The sequence below is a fragment of the Sminthopsis crassicaudata genome, chromosome 2 (assembly GCF_048593235.1).
Source record: "Sminthopsis crassicaudata isolate SCR6 chromosome 2, ASM4859323v1, whole genome shotgun sequence".
NCBI classification, from domain to species: domain Eukaryota; kingdom Metazoa; phylum Chordata; class Mammalia; order Dasyuromorphia; family Dasyuridae; genus Sminthopsis; species Sminthopsis crassicaudata.
The window spans coordinates 606,841,897-606,860,884 of NC_133618.1; the positions used below are offsets into that span (position 1 = coordinate 606,841,897).

An 18,988-nucleotide genomic window follows, 5' to 3' on the forward strand; every position below is an offset into this window, starting at 1 on the left:
AATGGTATTGTATTACAGATATCACTGACATTAAACAAAAGCTATAATTACATTTATATTTGGTAAGGAAATTTAGTAAGTTGAACATTTTTTTTTTCTAAGAAATATTATTCAGCCTTAAGCAGTTACTTAAAGACAAGTGGTTAGTTACAATTGTGTAAAACTTGCTTGTTTAGGGTTAATGGATTTACATGGTAACCCATTCTATTAGTTTACAAGATTTTTTCTATGATTAGAAAAAAAAACTTTTAAAAATCATCATAAATGTCATCATCCATTATAGTTTTTTCTGGATATCAGACAAACCTCATAGCTTCATTAAAGGCTTGGGGGAAATGAGGACATGACTACTGACTTCAAATACCTGAAGGTCTGCCATGTGAGACAAAGAGTAGATTTATTTTCTATCCAGAGGTCAAAACTAAGAATAATGATTCTAGATGCAAAGAGGTAGAATCTGGCTCCTTTTCAGAATGTTAAAAAATCAAACAGCCTCCTGAGTAGTTAATGAACTCCCTGAACCTGGAAACGTACAATCAGAAGCTAGATGACACCCTAGCATATCAGAGATATTGTATGGGAAGTTGGCCCAGATGGAATTCTAAGGCCTTTTCATGAAGATTCTGTGACTTTTTGTCTTCAAGTATAGTCAGCAATGTCTGGGTTGACCCTTTTTGTGCCTCAGGCAGCTCCCTGAGACTTAACTATGAAGCCATAGCTGGGTGGTAGAGTTAGGGAATTCAGGGTTCTAGGCTGATGAATCCTTTGTGGGTTTGAGATCATAGAGAGTTACACTATGTAGACCATTTCACTCTGCAGCAGCCTAACTGTGCCTGGGGCTTTTGTGGGTAGAGGCAGAGAGCAGAGACTCCCAGACCCAGGGTGAAAATTCTCAGGGTGTATCATCCTAATGACAGAAGGAAAGCAGAGACAAGAAAGATAAAAGAGATACGAAAGAATTGGGAGGAGAAGCAGCTCTTTGTGATGGCTTAGAGCGCCTCACCATATATATTTAGCTACTGAGTAACATTTACCTAATGTGCCACAGTTTCATCAGAAAGTGATTTTCATCACACACACACACACACACACACACACACACACACACACACACACACACACACACAATGAAGTCATTGAAGACAAAAAATAAGTGTAAAAGATGAGAATAAACTAAAGAGAAAAGCCACCGCTATTGCATATATCTGTTACCAAAATATAAATGGCATGATGTACTCAGCAGTACATGGAATAAAGCAGGGAGGATTTCTGGGTAAGTACCCACGAGGCTCTATTTCTCTTTTCCTACTTTACAATAAACAAATACTAATAAAGACTAATAATAATGGCACAATGCATGGAGTCAGGAAGATTCATCTTCAGGTTCAAACCTGGCCTCAGACACTTACTAGCTGTGTGATCTGAGGCAAGTCACTTAAACCTGTTTGCCTCTGTTCTTTATAAAATGAGCTGGAGAAGGAAATGGCCTGTATCTTTGCTAGGAAACCTCCAAATGGTATCCCCGAGTTGGATATAATTGAAACAACTGAAGAACAACAATAACAATAATGACAAGAGGGTGGAGAGCATGGGGGAAGGAGCAAATCCTAAAGGAATGTAGACTCCACTATTGGGTCCATATCCCAAAGAGATCATTAAAAAGGGAAAAGGACCTACACATGCAAAACTGCTTATAGCAGTCCTTTTTGTAGTGGCAAGGACCTGAAAATGCCCGTTAGTTGGAGAATGGCTGAATAAGTTATGGTATATGAAGGTTATGGAATATTATTGCTTTGTAAGAAATGGTGAGCAGGATGACTTCAGAAATGCCTGGAGAGACTTAAATGAACTGATGCTGAGTAAAGCAAGCAGAGCCAAGAGAATACTACACATAGTAACAAGATTATGTGATGATCAGCATAATGGACATGGCGCTTCTCAATAATGACATGATTCAAGGCAATTCCAATAGACTTGGGATGGGAAATGCCAATTGCATCCAGCGAGAGAGGACTGTGGAGACTGAATGTGAATCAAAGCATAGTATTTTCACCTTTTTGTTTGGTTGGTTTTTCTCATGGTTTTTTTTCCCTTTTGGTTTGATATTTTTTATAAAATGATAAATATTGAAATACATTTAAAAGGATTGTATTTAAATCAGATTCCTTGCTGTCTTGGGGAGAGGGCAGGTAAGAGAAAGAAGGAGAAAAATTTAGAACACAAAGTCTTACAAATATGAATGTTGAAAACTATCTTTACATGTATTTGGAAAAATAAACTATTGATAATAAAAATAAATGATAAAATAATAAAAAAGAAACCTAGACTTCTCTATTTGCAGGGGACTTTAGAGATCATCTAGCAACCTTAAAGAAGGGGAAACCTAATCTCAGAGTGAAGGTGATTTGTCCTAATGCCAGAACGGGGCCTAGATCTGGGGTGACACCGCTCATCTCTGTTTATTCTTCATCTCACTATTCTACTTTTCCTCTTTGTTCATCTGGGGTAAGGCCCTCCCTTGTATCACTCAAGTAAATATTTAAACCACTAAGGACAGATACTTGTCCTTTCCCTTCTCTGGGAATTAATATTCCAGGTCTTTTTCAATGACTTTTTTTTTTAGAAAGAAAAGAAACACTTCACATGAATTTTCTATTTTTTTTTTGTTTGTTTGTTTGTTCCAAATTAATCACCCAGCCGATGGCCAAAAATTTTTCTCCTTCATTTTTCCTTCCTAAAGGCTATTTTCTTTTTATCAGTTCAATTCCATTCAATCAAGCATCTATTAAGCACACTATGTGCTATTTTGTGGACTTCATGCAAGATGAAATTATGAATCAAAGACACCAAATCATGCCCAGAAGGAACTGGGATTTTGACATCCAAAGCAATCCTAAAAGCAGTCTCCTTAGGAAGTGATACACTTATTCTAAAGATGGTTTTAGGTCTCAAAATATTTTGGAACAAACTTCTCTTTGGGCTCCTTAGGAACTCTTTAAAGCCTGTTACACATTCTCCCAAATCTCTTACTGATTGTCAAGCTTTCACTTTGAAGGGATGAATTTCGCGTTAAGAAAGAGCTAACCCTGGTTGGATAAGATGCATGATCTAAAACAACAACTTCAAAGGGAAATACTCATCTAGAAATATGTCTTACAGCTACAATATTTCCAGGATTCCTAATTTTATCAATGTGGATACTCTCTCTATTATTAAGGCAACTTACCCTCTATAACTTAAGGGATGGTTTTCCAGTTGTGGGTAAATTATTCGTTATTCTGGGGCCAGGTAATGAGTTAATTTTTGGTCTAATGTTACTTTGTCTTTACATTATATTGAACAGTTAGATCTAATACAATAGTAATTATTACCCCTCAGTCTTCTCTTTGTTAGATAACCTTAAGTCTCCCAAACTTTTCTCAAATTGCCTCTTAATACAGATTTATAGATTCTCTCCCAGAAGAATTAAAATTCTGCTTTCTATCCCCAGCACAAAGCATAATACCTTGCACATATGAGATGTTTAACAATTTTTAAAATTGAATTAAATGTTACACCTGGTTTGATAGCCTGCCTTCTGAATAAAGCAGTGGACCTGGAATTAGGAAGACCTACATTTAAATCCAATTTCAAATACTTATTAGTTGTGTGACTCTGGGCAAGTCACTTAACTTTTGTCTCAGTTTTCTGATCTATAAAATGGGGATAATAATAGTAGGGTTGTTGTGGGGATCAAATGAGATAACTGTAAAGCAGTTAGCAGAGTGAGAGCTATATAAATGTTAGCTATTATTAACACTTAATAGTTGTCTCATCTTGGGCAAATAAGTGCTACAGGAAATTTTCCCAATGATTGATCTGTTATTTAGTCATAGCTAGAAGGAATCTTGGGGATTATTGAATATGATCCCCTCATTTTACAGATGAGAAAACTGACACTTACATAGGTAAATGACTTGTTCAGGGTCACACAGTAAGTGGGAGAACTGACTAGAGACCTAGGCTTCAGACTATTAGTCCTACTAATTAACTAATTTTGCTTAGTCTTTCCTGAACCCTTGCCATTTCTTCTACATTCTTTTTAAAAACCTGGGGGCCAAAGCTGGACACAATACTCTATTCATAGAGAGATGATTGCAAAATATAGAGGAAGGTTCATATTCCTGTCCTTGGCCTTGCCTACTCTTTTTAATATAGCTAAATATTAGTCTGGCATTTCCCCAATAATCTTACATTGATGATTCATATTTATCCTGTGGTCTCCTACAATGTATTTCCTGTATTTTAAAAAAGTTTATTGATATAATCCATAGTGGCTCTTCCTTATCCTATATTTGTACTTCATTTTTGTCCCTGGAAAATTTTAGCTTTTTTTCAGGACCAATTTTTATTCAGGTTAGAAAAGATAAAATTTTGAATTTTAGTCCTATGGTGTTCATTTAGTTTCCATTGCAAATCTGATGAGTCTTCAAAGTTTTTATATTAATTATTGTTATTCAGTCATTTTTCAGTTATATATTACTCTTTGCGATCCCATTTTGGATTTTCTTGGCAAAGATAATGGAGTGGTTTGCCATTCCTTCTCCTGTTCATTTTACAGATACTAAGGCAAACAGGGTTAAATGACTTGCCCAGGATCACATAGCTAGTAAGAGTCTGAAGCTAGATTTGAACTAAGGAAGATGAGTTTTCCTAATGCAGGGCCAGTTCTCTTTCCACTATACTACTAGCTACCCTCTATATCAATTAAAATGGCCCAATATTTGATCCGTGTGGGCCATAACTGTGCACAAAATCACAGAGCCCACCACTGTTCAGCTCTGGACAAGAGGGCTGAGCATTGTGTGTGAGCAAGACAGCTGCCAACCAGAGCCTTCTCTCCTATGTTTCTTCTGAGACGAAAGGAAGAAATTCTATCCATTCTGAGTCCACCTTTACTGGCTTTCTAGAAGGAGGAATGATGGAGGGGAAGGAGAATTTTCTTCACCTGACATGATTGTTACTAATTAATACCACTGACCAATATTTTTTCAAATCCAATTATTAAAATATTGACACCTGAGGATTCAGATAGATTTTTCTGCTTTTGATTTAGTCAAGTCTGCTTGTGTTAAATTACACATTTTTGTACTTGGGTAGCCAAGCATTAAAACACAACCAGATTGAAAAAATCAATGAAATCTATGTCCTGGGCTTAAGTAAAAAAGTTACTTCCAATTCTAGAACCAACTGACCTTGGTGTCCACATCTACGTAGCCAGTGAGCACAAAAAGAACATGGGTTATAAAAACAAGTAAACAGTCTCATGAGAGATCAATCACAGGGCAGGCAAGCAGCAGGAGGAGCATCTAAGGTTCAGAAGGGAACTGTGGGGGGGTCCAGCATTGCAGAAGCAGGTTCATTGCCAAGCTCAGCTCTGCAGCACTATCATGCATGGGTAACACAATGATGGTTCCACTGCCAAAACCATTTGGAGAAGGGCAAAATGTGATGCTCCATTTTAGAAATGAATGCATTTTTGTGTGCCAAACAATGAAGGATAGTCTGGGCAGTGGAGGGCGTAAGTCACAAAACATGAAACCTGTGTATGACGCAGCATAAGCTCCCGAAGGTGAAGAATCTATATTATAAAAATATGACTGGTTAAACAACAAGAGAAAAAACAGGTATTATGGAATACTGGAGAAGTTAATTTATTAAGTGGATGGTTTAGCAACACTTAAGTTAACTCAAATTCAGACCCCAAAGAGAATAAGGCCATCCTGTTTTATACCAATCTGGTCGACAAGGTTTAAAAAAAAACTTAGAAGATTTTGTCCCCCTCCCCTGAAAATTCCCCCCACAAGATTTCCCACTTTGAATTAGCATCAAAAATATATCTGTGATCAATTCTGATGGATGTGGCCCTCTTCAACAATGAGATGAACCAAATGAGTTCCATTTGTTCAATAATGAATAGAACCAGCTACACTCAGCGAAAGAACTCTGGGAAATGCGTGTGAACCACTACATAGAATTCCCAATCCCTCTGTTTTTGTCTGCCTGCATTTTTATTTCCTTCTCAGGTTAATTTTACCTTATTTTTAAATCTTCTTGTGCAGCAAAATAACTGTATGGATATGTATACATATATTGTATTTAACATATACTTTAACACATTTAACATGTATTGGTCTACCTGCCATCTGGGCAAAGGGTTGGGAGGAAGGAGGGGAAAAGTTGGAACAGAAGGTTTTGCAAGGGTCAATGCTGAAAAATTACCCATGCATATATCTGGTAAATAAAAAAGCTATAAAAAAAGTTCTTACTGTGAGTAAGACACTATAGTAGGTGCAAGGGATGCAAAAATTATAATAAAAATGTAACCTATTAAAAATATGTCTGAAAGAAGTGACCACCAGGAGCCTGCAGGGTTTTCTGTTGGGGAAGAGGCAGATATAATACTTTACATTTTTATTAAAAAACCCTTTAACCTAGGCTTGGCTGCTTTGAAGTCAGGAATCTAGGATTTGGTCTTATGGTCTACTACAGTTATTTCTGCACTCAAAAAGTGTGTCCAACTAGGGAAATCACAGAGTAAATTCCTTCTCCTCATGCTAATTAGTAGATATTCTGAGACTTTTAGTCTTAGAAGCTCTCTGCAACCATTGAGAGATTCAGTGATTTGTTAAGAATCACATAGCCAGGATGCACCAAAGGTAGAACTTGAAGCTGACTCTTTCTGAACCCATGGCTGGGTCTCTACCTACTATGGCATACTGCCTCTCATTTCCATAATCCTGTAATATTTGATCCCAAACATAGTTTTGTTCCTCTCTATGGGCTTGCCTGGTCCTTATTGCAATATGATGTGTAATACAAAATAGAGCCTCAGAGTACCTCAAATCGGGAAAAATCCAGGAGACCTGGATTGAGGCAGCTATGTGGCTTAATGGATGAAGTGTTAAAGTGGGAATTGGGAAGATCTGTGTTTGAATTCTGCCACAGACTAGGCAACTTCCCTTAACTTCCCCTAACCTGTTTGTCTATAAAATGAAGATAATAATAGTATCTACCCTACAGAATTCTTGTGAAGAGCAAACACAATAGTATTTGTAAAGCACTGTGTAAATCTTCATGTGTTCTATAAAAGTTAATTATAATTGTCGATCATCATTATTTTCACAATAGTAATCAATTTAAAAGTGAGAGAACAAACTAATGAACCATGTGGGTCATAAGAGAAGGCCACAGATGAGTGTCTTGAAAGGAAAAGTTTTACAAGGTTATTAACTTTCTCAATGGTCCTGGCAACTATAATCTGGGAATCTTGCCTATCAGTCCTTACTACAGTAAGGATCTTAGATCTGAGGAATCTAAGGGTTTTGTCTCTTTTCTCTTGCTGTGTTAATCTACTTCTGTCCTATGCAATCTTGAAAAATAGTACTAAAGAATCATGGGTCACTTCTGCTTTATAATCTGTTTTTTAAAACCCTTGTTTCAAAATCCCAACTTGAAACTAGGGGTTTGGCACCCAGTGTTAACTCTATACCCAAAACAGAGATGGGTATGTAACCTATTATCATTAGTAGACCCAGGCTTAATTATATACCCCTTCTTTTAATACAACTTTGTTAAAATCAGAAGTAGATGAAGCTTCATCTCCATAACACAGTTGTTTTATGTTCAATGTTTTCATGTCTTATCACCCATGGATAGCTGCCAACTGTTAGTTGGAAAGACTCCTCAATGAGAAATGATCCATCAAAAGGCATACAAAAAGAGTGGGTGGGAGACTCAGTCCCATAAAAGATTTAAGCTACTGTAATTATCTGTGAATTAACTGCATTGCTTAGTCAAGACCATAGTCTTGCTCAAATGGTGCGCTGGATTGATTATGTCTGTTTTTTAATCCTAGATGCCCTTCTATAATGGTCTGTTTCAAAATGTTCTAGTGTAGAGTCTTTACATCTTCTTTCTTGAACATAGAATGGGTGACTTACCTTCAACTTCCCCACCTGATGCAGCAATTTTAGAGAGATACAGATAGGTGGTTCCTACTACATCATTCTTGGTAAGACGATCCCTGAAAAAAAGAAGAGATTAGGATTTTGTCTTGTGCAGATAGAAGCTTGTTATGGGCCAGAACTTGAAACAAGGTATTAAGTGGAGTTGAAGAGACAATGGTTAAGTCTAATTTAACATTCATTTAATCCTACAACAAATAATGGTTTCCTAGTGATATAATTTTGTTAAGGATCTATGTCAGTGTGGGACATATAAGCAAGAAGCGCACTAGAAGCTCTCAGAGGCTGGGACAGATTCATTCCATCTTCTACCTTTGTGCTGGCTGGAAGCTGAAGCACAAACTTTTGGATTCGGAGAGATTCAGAGGGTAGAGAAGGAGGCAGGGGCTCAAACTCTTGGAACCAAAGAGAGGGATAAGCCTCTAAGAAAGCTAACCAAGCTCCAGGAAAGGAGACAAGACTTTGAAAGAGATAGTAAAGGATTTGGACTCATTTTGGCTATACTCATAGTGATTACTGAACTGAAACAAAGGCTGCTCCCAGAGACCCCAGGAAAACCTCAACAGAGAACATTACATTTTAGAGAAAACATTACATTTGAAGCTATCATTGGTAAATCAAGCAATCAACTGTGGGCTTGGGGTTTATAATAGACACTGAAAATGCAAAGATAAAAGATGAAATAATCTCTGCCATCAAGGAGTTTGTAAATTAATAAGAATTTCAAGCTTTGTCTCCTTGGGCAGTGAGTCAAATGCATTAGTCTTTACATAATTTTCTAAAGTTGAATTTTTATTGGATTTGTTGGATGATGTGGGAATTATGTGCATTATTGGATGATTCAACTAGAGTGAGCTCAATAATCCCCTTACATCTGTGAGCTAAGGCCCACTCATGAGAAGAAGGCACAGTCTTCCTTGACATGCTTGAATTTCTGAGTACAGCGTGGTCTACCAGGAAATCTTCTCAGAGATGGCTTCGAGAGCTTTGTGTGTCTCCCCTAGGTATCTTGGAAAATCAGCAATCATACTCTATGTAATGGTCAGTCACTGAAACTGCTGACCATCATAGTTCCATACAATTCCCATCTTCCATCTAGTGACATGTCTTTCTGGGGGTTCCCAAAGGAGTTTTGATAGTCCCATTCATTCACATAAACTCTTTCCTTGGTGAATGAGAAAGAATCAGATCCAACTTGCATGAACAAAATGATTATAACCTCAAAGAATTGACCTTAGTATACAAGACTCCCTACAATCTGGCTGCAACCTACTTTTCCAGTATTCTGTCACTTAGCAGTATAACTCCACATTCCTTCTTTCCTTCCACAAGTCTCTTTTCTTTTGCCTTATTCATATTCTGCCCTCTTCTGTCTCAGGCAGTCTACTTACCTGCTGAAATCTCCCATTTTCTTCAAAGGTTCTCCTCAGGTTTCCCCTCTACCTTAAAACCTTCCCTGATTGTCCCCCATGAAAGCAATGGTTCATCTTTAACTGCTTTTAGCATTACACCTTATCCTACATTTACCCCATTTGTCTATATTTGTCGTATCTTTTATACCATCTTTCTTTCTCATTAGATTTTATGCTCCTTGAAAGCAATAACAGGTATGGTTGTTGAATCGAATCGAATTGAATTGAGTTAAATTGAATTTTTGTCTAAAGGCATTTCTCTGGTCCATAATCACCTTCTATACGTTCACTATAAATTTTGTGTGGACATTGAATCCATTCTATCTCACCAACCTGGACACACCCAACTGGCAAAGTTCCAGGTGGGCATAGAGAGTGTGTCTTTCCAAAGATAGCATACCATAAGCTGGGGAAATAAAATAATTAACTGCAAGGTAGTGAACAGAACTTCTAGCAAAGGAGCTTTATTATACCCAATTGGGCAGCATCTCACTATTGTCTCAATTAGCTGTTTGTCTAGCTACATAAGACTAGCTTGCCTTTTGGCTCAGTTCCCAGGAGACAGTAGGTTTGTTATAATAGAAAGAACTGGGATAACCAGTCTTTTTACAGCTAAATCTGAAGATATAGGCAGAGAGGTTCTCCTCACCCCACCCCACCCCACCCCACCCCACCCCACCCTTATACTTCTACATTGCTATGGGCTATATTGTTATATTTATAAAGCTAGAAATGAAAGTAAGGTAGAGTATGCTAAGAAATGAGAACAAGACCCTGTCATTATTTCATGATGGGTTTCCACTTTTTTTTTTTTTTAGGTGGGGAGAGGAGCAGAAGTAAAATCCACATATGTGGTTTCATCAATTTAGGAAACTCTTAGTGAAAAAAATTCCTTCTATCAATGCAAATCAGCCCTTTTCTGGCAATGCAACATCTCAGAGAGATGTCAACAGACAACGAAAAGTTAAGTGACTTAGCCAGTGTGGCAGAAAATCAAACTTTACATGACTCAGAACTCAGCTCTCTATTTATTGCATTAGATTGCCCCTCAATGAATTTCTGTACCATTAAAGTTTCCCTTCCTCCCTCCCTTCCTTGTATTTATTGTCTTGATTATGTACAAAGCACTCTCTGCAGGCATTGGGAATAAAAGTATAAAAAATATTTTAAATGATATAGTCCAAAGAACTTATGTACACAGATAAATATTAATCAGTCAGTAAATTGAGCCTATTATATGCCTAAAGTTGTGCCAGGTGTTGGAGACAGATACAAAAATTAAATAGTTCCTGGACTCATGGAGCTTATGCTCCTGGGAGTAGAGGAGGTGGGTAGTAAAGGGAATAACTAGATTAGATGTGATGGGAGCCAAAAAAGATCCAGACAAAGTTCTCTAGGAAATTTTGGAAAGGAAAGAACAGCTTCAGTTGAAATTAATTTTTTAGATTAAGATAGAAACCAATCAGAAGTTTTAACTCACCAGTCATACACTGTTAACTTTATTTTTTCACACACTGAAGGAAACTGTTAAAAAGAGTTAGAAAAGAAGATGTCATTTAAAATTAGGCAATTTTTATACTTAAAAAAATTCTCTCCAAGTAGATGAAAAATACTCAACCTTGATTTGAAGGCTGACAACTTGATTCCACTCTGGATTTGCATTTTTCTCTATTATGTCTGTGGAAACCTGAAAAAATTACCAATGTAAAGCAACATTAATTCAAGTTTACAATTTCCCTGATAGAATATTGCACCCACTGTTTGGTGCCATTGTTTTGTAGATTTGGCTCCACTGAACTATAGTAATATAATATGTACAGACATTTCTTCATTTGCCAGTTATATATTATGTAACTGAGAATTTTATCAAGTATGAAAAATAGTCTATATCGGTCCACATCACTGTTTTATGCCAAGCATTTCTTGGGTGTGTTGCTTGATAGATTTTTAACCCTCAGATTTATCATGTGATAGTCATGAGAAATAAAAAAAACAAGGAAAAACAATACATGAAATTACAAATGTTTAAGCTGTCTAAGCTTGCTAGAAAAAATAAGAAATGAGATGGCAGGTCTTTAAAACATAGGGAATAGGGACTAGATCTGTGATTTCACCAGCATATGGACCTTTTGTGAAGGAATTCCTTCTACCAAAGCAGATCTGCATCCTGCTTGCCATTTGTAGACTGAGAGATGTGTAGGACATTAAGAGGTCAGGGACCTTGCCCAGGTTTACAACATAGCCAAGATGTGTCAAAGGACAAGACTTTCCTTTCTAGCTTCACCTTTCCAGCCTCTCCACCACAATTTACTTACTTCAGGTATAATATTATGTTTTGGTAGGATCTTACCTATAGTTCTTGGGATCTTTGCAACAAAAAGAAATGATTATATTTCTCCCTACAATAGAGATTCCCAACTAAGGAAGAATTTCTTTGAATTGCACTGAAGCCTTATGACTGCTGGGGCTGCTGTGATGATTGGGGATGAGGAGTCTGAAAGTGTAGGTTCTGAGCAGGGGAGGGGGAGGGATTATCTGGAGCCTGGCCCATCTTCCAAATAACTGAAAAATGAACCAGTCATAAGGGCACAGACTTGTAAATCTGCCAAGATTCAGAATACTCTTGCTGGGCTCAGTTTAACAGTGACTTTGACTGATATTTAACTAGCAGTTTTAGGTAGTAAAGTTTTCATTTCTATAAGCATCCTTATTCACATTATGCCATACATACCTTTTTCCCAGCAAAACAAACTTCTACAAATGGATCCACTAAGTTTTTCTTGTCTACATCACCTCCAAATATTTCCTTGACAGTCTGTGAGAAGGCATCATCCACTAGAAATGAAAAGATAGACAGGAGATAGTAATTTGGATCTTAAAACCAGAAATTACTAACAAATATGCTTTGAATGAATGGAGAATTTGTTATTAGAAGCAGCAAGAGTTGGAAACATACAAAAGAATACTAGTAAATGTTTAATATTTGGCACTCCAGGGGAAAAATATAGACTAGAGATACTTTTAAGTTTAATATGCATTATTTTATATATTTATATATATATGCACGCATATATATACATATGCACACGTATGTATACTTCCCTATCACTTTCTTAAGTCTAAAGACAATCAATAAAACAATAAAGCAAGTCCTAATTTGCCAATTTCTGAGGAGTAAATGTACACACTAAAAATTTGACAATCTGCTTGTCTTCTAATTAGAGCCATTTCTAGCATGTTCCTAATCTTAAAGTTTATATAATAAGAATACCTTCAGTAAAATATGATAAATTATAGGTATCAATTGGAAAAAAGAAGTTAGGGTCAATTGTTAGAAATGTCCAAGACCAATGATATATTAAATATTAAAAAATATACAAAGCAGCATATTGGAAAATAATTGCAGCATAAATTTTTTAAAAAGTAATTAAAAACTTCAAAAATACAATATAATAAAATCACTAATAAAAATACTACAAGCTTCATGTACAATTTTGTTCCTCTTTTGCATGCCTATATTAGTGTTTATTTAAACTTATAATAAATGCCTTTAAAAGTTTTAAAGTCCACCAAATTTAATTAGCTTGAAATTATATATATATATGTACCCTCTTCTGGATCACTGCCTTGCCATGACAAAGGGGTTAGTGTATCTCAATGAAATTATGAGCTCTACTGTGCAGGATTAGCCAAGATGGATAGGTCATAGTGGAAGGTTCTAACAAAAGGAGAGGAAATGACAACCCACTCCAGTATCTTTGCCAAGAAAACCCCACAAATAAGGCCCGGGTGTGCTATGGACCACAGTGGATCAGACATGACTGAACAACTCTAAATCAAAGAGAGCAAGACAGTTATCAATCACAGAACATTTAATTTATGTATTTGAGAATCTCCAAATAGAACTGTCCTAAATTAAGAAAGCCCTTCTAAAGTTTAGAGCAGATAGGCTTTGGTTATTTAGGCTAGAATATGGTTATTCAGGGGAATAACCCATGACAGCAGGGACCATAGTGTCCTCTCCAAATTCTAGTTGTATTTTTGGAGCTACTCTGCCTCTGTGCCTCTCTATAAATTGCCATTAATTCCTTTGAGGGATACTCTAGAAAGATACAAGCTAAAGGATGACTGAGAAAAAACAAACAAACAAACAAATTACTCATTTATCCTCTTTTACAGGTTTGTTCAAAAACCAACCCAATCAATTGTCTGAGGCCAGTCTTGGGAAACCCTGAGGAGTTGCCAAATGTCCTTTTACCAAGGTATGGATGTGCACGCCTATCCTTTATAGGATGAGCTATAACTCTAAATTGAATAGAAAGGGAGATACTTTCTCTTCTCAAACCATACTTCTTCAGGAAGCAAGCTGACAAGGTGATCTAGTCTTCTAGCTGCTGTTATTTAAGTAATAAATAAATGGGAATTTTTATGTTAAACATTTACAAGTGCCATGATTTGGAATGATTCTTCTGACTTCAAAGATATTCTATCATGCTTCAACGAAGAAGCTCAATTATATTAGCAATATTGCTTCTTTCTAGTTTTCATGAACATTTTAAGAGAAAAGAGATTTGTCTGTGCAATCGAATTATTTGGTTACAAGTCTAATTCTGATGCCTCGTTGTGATATGGAGGCAGGCTTGAGTTCTGGAAGGGTATACCAGTTGAATAAACATTGCCAGGCTCTAACCATTATGGAAAGGCTTTGAGCGTCCTCCCAGGAACAGATGGTTGACTCTCTGAGGATCACCTAAGCTAAATAAGAAGAGGCTCATTACTGATAAGTCTATCCTTCAGTGAATTTTTTTGGCCATGGCAACCCATGAAATCCCCCTCCTCCAAAATATAAAATGGTTTGCAGTATGTGGCCCCCTTCCACAGAAACCAAAGGAAATACTTAAATATGAAAAAAAAAATTAAGCATTGAAGAAAGCTAAGAATCATACAAACTTTAATCTGTCTACAAACATTAGTAAAACAGTTTGAACTTTGAATGTGGAATCCTTCTCCAGTGACTAACTGAATTAACATAGTCCTGAAGGAATTGCATTTTATTGGAGGAGTTGGTAATGTTTCATCTTTCATCAGTATTCACTAGATTATAAAGTACTTTCTTTGTGTTTAGTACAGGCTACCAAAACTGTAAGTTGGATCTGACTCTGAGTCCATCGGCCTTCCCATTATGCCTTACAGTCTTGGTGGACTCCTCTTTGGCCTCCCTTCCTCCTATTTTTAAAGGAGGAAACTGATTGTAAAGATAAAATTATTTGCTCAAAGTCATACAGCTAGCTTGAAGGACTAGAATAAAAAACTCCGTGTATGTTATTGGTAACACAAATCCCTTTTTTTCTTTTCTTTTCTTTCTTTTTTTTTTTTTTTAACACAACCTATATTTTATTCTATAGATTACTGCTCCACAATCTCAATTTAGTGAATACTTACTCTGAGGAATATCCTCAGCTCTGTAGATTTTCAGGAGGAAAGTGACCCAGCGAAGAGCAATCCCAGCAGGAAGTAGCAAGTTACTCTCCACATCATCACTGTCATTATCTCGATCTCTCTTCTCTGTCTGTTGGGAATACAATTACAAATTATGCTATAGAAAGCACCATCTGCAGTGAACCAAATGGTATCATATTTTACCAATCAAATAAACATTAAATTCCTATTGTGGATGTAGTACCAGAAATTACAAATGCAAAACCAACTCTGAGACTTCTCTTGATGAAGTTCTATGTTACAGGCTAACACTTGTTCTCTCCATTTTTCTCATCTTCAAATTTGCCATCTCACATCTATACTTTCCAGGGTTGGGGTCTCCCAAATATCATAGGATCATAGATTTTTGAGATCTAGACTAGAAGGAGCCCGGAGCTCATCTAATTCAACTCTTTTATTTTAAAGAGGAAACTAAGTTACAAAGAGTGACTTGAATGATGGTAAGTGGCAGAGACAAGATTTGAACCTAGATTCTCTCATTTTAATCCAGTGTCCCATTTACTAGGCATACTTCCTTCCATCATCATAAAATAATGTGTGCTTTTGCAGGCTGGGTGAACATCAATTTAGTGAAATATGTGTGTCAAGAAAATATGTGTTGCCAAGAAACCCCCAAGTGGGATCATGAAGCGACAGACATAACTAAAAAGTGACTGAACAACAAGTATCTACAACACAAGTTTTCTATTGGGTGAAGTCACTAGAAATTTTGTATTAACTGGGCTTCTGAATCCCTGTTAGGAAACTGTGGAAATTCCCTTTACTAAGAGAGACCATGAAATCACAAATCTAGAGCTAAAAGGTTATCTTAGAAACTGTCTAATCTAAATCCTTCATTTCCACGAGGAAACTGAGACCCAAGGACTTTAAACTGTCTGCATAGGGTCACATAGTTAGCAAGTAGCAGGGGTGAAATTTGGATCAAGGTCCTCAGAGAATTTTCTATTTTACACTCCATTTGAATTATTAGGAAGTGACCTGAGGACAGAGGTTCAGGCATGCAGACATTATTTGTCAGAGACGAGGACCTGAATCAAATTCCCTAACCCCAGTGGGAGCAATACACCCTGCTGCCTCTCCAGAATTAGTTGTGAGACACATAATAATTTAAAGGGAACCAACCACTCCCTCTCCCTCTTCCCCCTCCAGGACTTGCTTGAAGACTAGAAAGGTCTTAGGCCCCTGATGCTCCAGGGCATAACTTCACCCCAGAAACATCAAAGCCATGTGGAAGATCCCCCTTGAAGCTGATTGGGTTCCTCCCCATTGTGTAGAGGAAAACCTTACACTTTTGTTTATTTTGTTAAAAATTTCCCAATTATATTTTAATCTGGCTTGAGCCACACTCAGGAGTGTTTCTGAGACTTAGAAGGCCCCAGATGGACTAGTCAGTACCCTGTTGTGATTATGGTCTGGATAAATAATCCTTGAATTATCCCTTAGGATCCCTTAGGGTTTAAGAGAGATTATGCAGAAGCCAGGCACACCCTTCACACCACTGCTCTGAACAACACAATTTCTCGGGAATCTCATCAGTATAGTGTCTTCAGGCCCAGCCACGATATCATGAAATCACCATTGTGGTCAGCCAAATGCTGAGATTGTTCCTACAAGGTAGTCCGTCAGACCTGGCTGGACATGGCTCCTCTGCAGCACTTGGCTAGCTGCTCTTCTGGGACACCCGGATGCCCTCCTTCCTTGGTTACTGCCTGCAATCTCTCTTCAGTATCCTTTGCTGGGATCTCACCTTGCCCATTAGATATAAGCATCAGCCAAAGATTAATCCTTCCCCCTCTCCTCTCTCAGTTGGTGATCTCATCAACTACTCACAGGTTCAATTATCATCTCTATGCAGAGGAGTCCTAAACCCCCCTAACTTTTATACTAAATATTACTCCAGAGTCATTATCTGATTGCCTTAGTTGTCCATCCCAGAGGTATCTTTGTTTTTTTGTTTGTTTGTTTGTTTGTCTGTTTGCTTTTCTGAGGCTGGGGTTAAGTGACTTGCCCAGGGCCACACAGCTAGGAAGTGTTAAGTGTCTAAGACCAAATTTGAACTCAGGTCCTCCTGAATTCAAGGCTGGTGCTCCATCCACTCCGCCTCCCAGCGGTATCTTTGAAATCAACATTTTCAGGATCATACATATTCCTCTACCTTTCTTATTTTGCTTTAGTAACCCAAGTTCCCATGCTTGGGAGCAATCTTGTCCTTTCACCTTCCCTCATCCTCCATATTCTATCAGCTGCCAAGTCATGAGAATCCTATTTTTCCATCTATCACCTTTCCTCTATGCAAATTTATATGTATTTGTAAATATATAAAAGGCCATGCCATTGCCTCAGCAACTCTTTCCTGTACTATTGCAATAGCCTACTAATTCATCTCCCTGAAGCCAGCCTCTCCTCTCTCTAATCCATTTTCCATATAGCTGGCAAATTACTATTCTTAAAACACAAATCTGACCACTTCAATTTCCATTCCCATCAAAAATCTTTATAGCATAAAATTTGGTGCTGGGATAGAACACAAAGTCCTCTGCTTGGTTTAAAGCCCTTTACAACATGGCTCCCACCTTCTTTTCCAATGTTCTTTCATATTTTTCTCCCTCCAAATTCTCTCTGTTCTAGTACACATATGATACAAATTCCACCACTCTTCTCCATGCCTCTGTTCAGATTGTCTTCTAGGTCTGGAAGGCACTAACCCTTTACCTCCATCTCTTTAAATCTTTAGTTTTTTCTGTTTCTTTTTTTGAGCTCTTTTTAAGCACTGCCTTCTTTATAGATCTTTCCTGATTGTAGAGTTCCAGAGCATGAATGCCCCTGACATATTACTAGCTACCAGATAAGAGCTATCCTGAGTGCTGTCCATCGCCCACCTGCTTGGTTCATGACCATCTTCATGTGTGGAAAATAAGAAAATTTGAACCTTTCTTCAGAAATACTCACTGGGGGCTCATCTCCTGTTCCAAGGACAAACATACTGACTTTCATGTAACCCTTAGCACCAGAACTCGTATCTTCAGGGTCATTTAGAAGAAGCCATTTTCTCATGACAGCGTGACCTAAAACCAAGAAGGGGTGAAATGGAGAAGTTAAAGGATTGCCATTATAATGCCAGACAAGATCCTGAAGAAATATCAGCATGGTCCCTTGCTTTCTGTTCTGGTCTGAGTTTAATAAAGCTCCCAGAGGCATTTGTCTAATTGCTCTTGTAAATTAGTCAAGGTAAAGTCAAAATGCCCACCTCAAATGAATAAAACATTAATGAATTTCTCCTCAAAAAACTCAAACTGAGTTTTTTCAACAGCACATAACCATTTAAACTCCAGCACATTTGTTCACTTGCTTAATGTCCCCTCAATGAACTCTTGCTTTAATGGCCCTTAACAAAAATGCTTTACCTGAAGAAGAAGAAGTCAGGGATCCAGACTTCAAGATAATGAAAATATTACTTACCAGGCTCATCATAAATGTAACCAACATCAATCTGAAAATAAAAAGGTTTAAGTATTTTAAATAATTTTGAAATTAATCTTAAGAAATGTGTTCCCCTTTTTATGTTTAATCAGAGAATATAGTAAGGAGAGCACTTCTACTTCATGTAGAAATCTCCTTTACGTCATCCTTGAGAGATGGTCATCTGACCTCTGCTTGAACATACCCAGTGACAGAGAACTCATTACCTAATAAAATAGTCTATTGAATTTAGGATAGTTTTAAATAAGTCGAAACAATTTGCCTTAGATTTCAGATATTCAGAAAAATATCCTACTATTCTTCCCTGGTTTAATTTATCTACCAACCTCTGTTGAAAGATTGACAATAATTATTGCCATGGAAAGATGCTACAATAAAAGAGGCTGCAGAATGGTCTTCCCTATTGACCTAGAACCACTTTAGTGAGAGATACAGAACCAACTCACATTGTTGTCCATTCAATGACTTTAATATATGAGGACCAACAGAGGTGAATGGTGTAACTGAAATTAAAAAAGGGTAAACTGAGATAATTCTCCACACAATATAATATTTATTAACAGGGACCTGCTGCATGTCAGAAAATGTGTC

At 37.2% G+C, this 18,988-nt stretch overlaps 1 protein-coding gene across 2 annotated transcripts in view; it reads right to left on the reverse strand.

Moving 5' to 3' along the window:
* Positions 1-18,988, reverse strand: part of MYOF (myoferlin) — a 151,313-nt gene that overhangs the window by 62,729 nt on the left and 69,596 nt on the right. Inside the window, exons 10-17 of one of the 2 annotated variants that reach the window (XM_074295889.1) lie at positions 18,377-18,407; positions 17,867-17,982; positions 14,861-14,987; positions 12,150-12,253; positions 11,037-11,105; positions 10,899-10,942; positions 7,983-8,065; positions 5,582-5,620 (exon numbers count right to left, since the gene is read on the reverse strand). In XM_074295889.1, coding sequence (XP_074151990.1) covers positions 5,582-5,620; positions 7,983-8,065; positions 10,899-10,942; positions 11,037-11,105; positions 12,150-12,253; positions 14,861-14,987; positions 17,867-17,982; positions 18,377-18,407 — 613 coding nt within the window. The remainder of the gene's footprint in view (positions 1-5,581; positions 5,621-7,982; positions 8,066-10,898; positions 10,943-11,036; positions 11,106-12,149; positions 12,254-14,860; positions 14,988-17,866; positions 17,983-18,376; positions 18,408-18,988) is intronic. The other variant, XM_074295890.1, reaches the window with a different exon arrangement.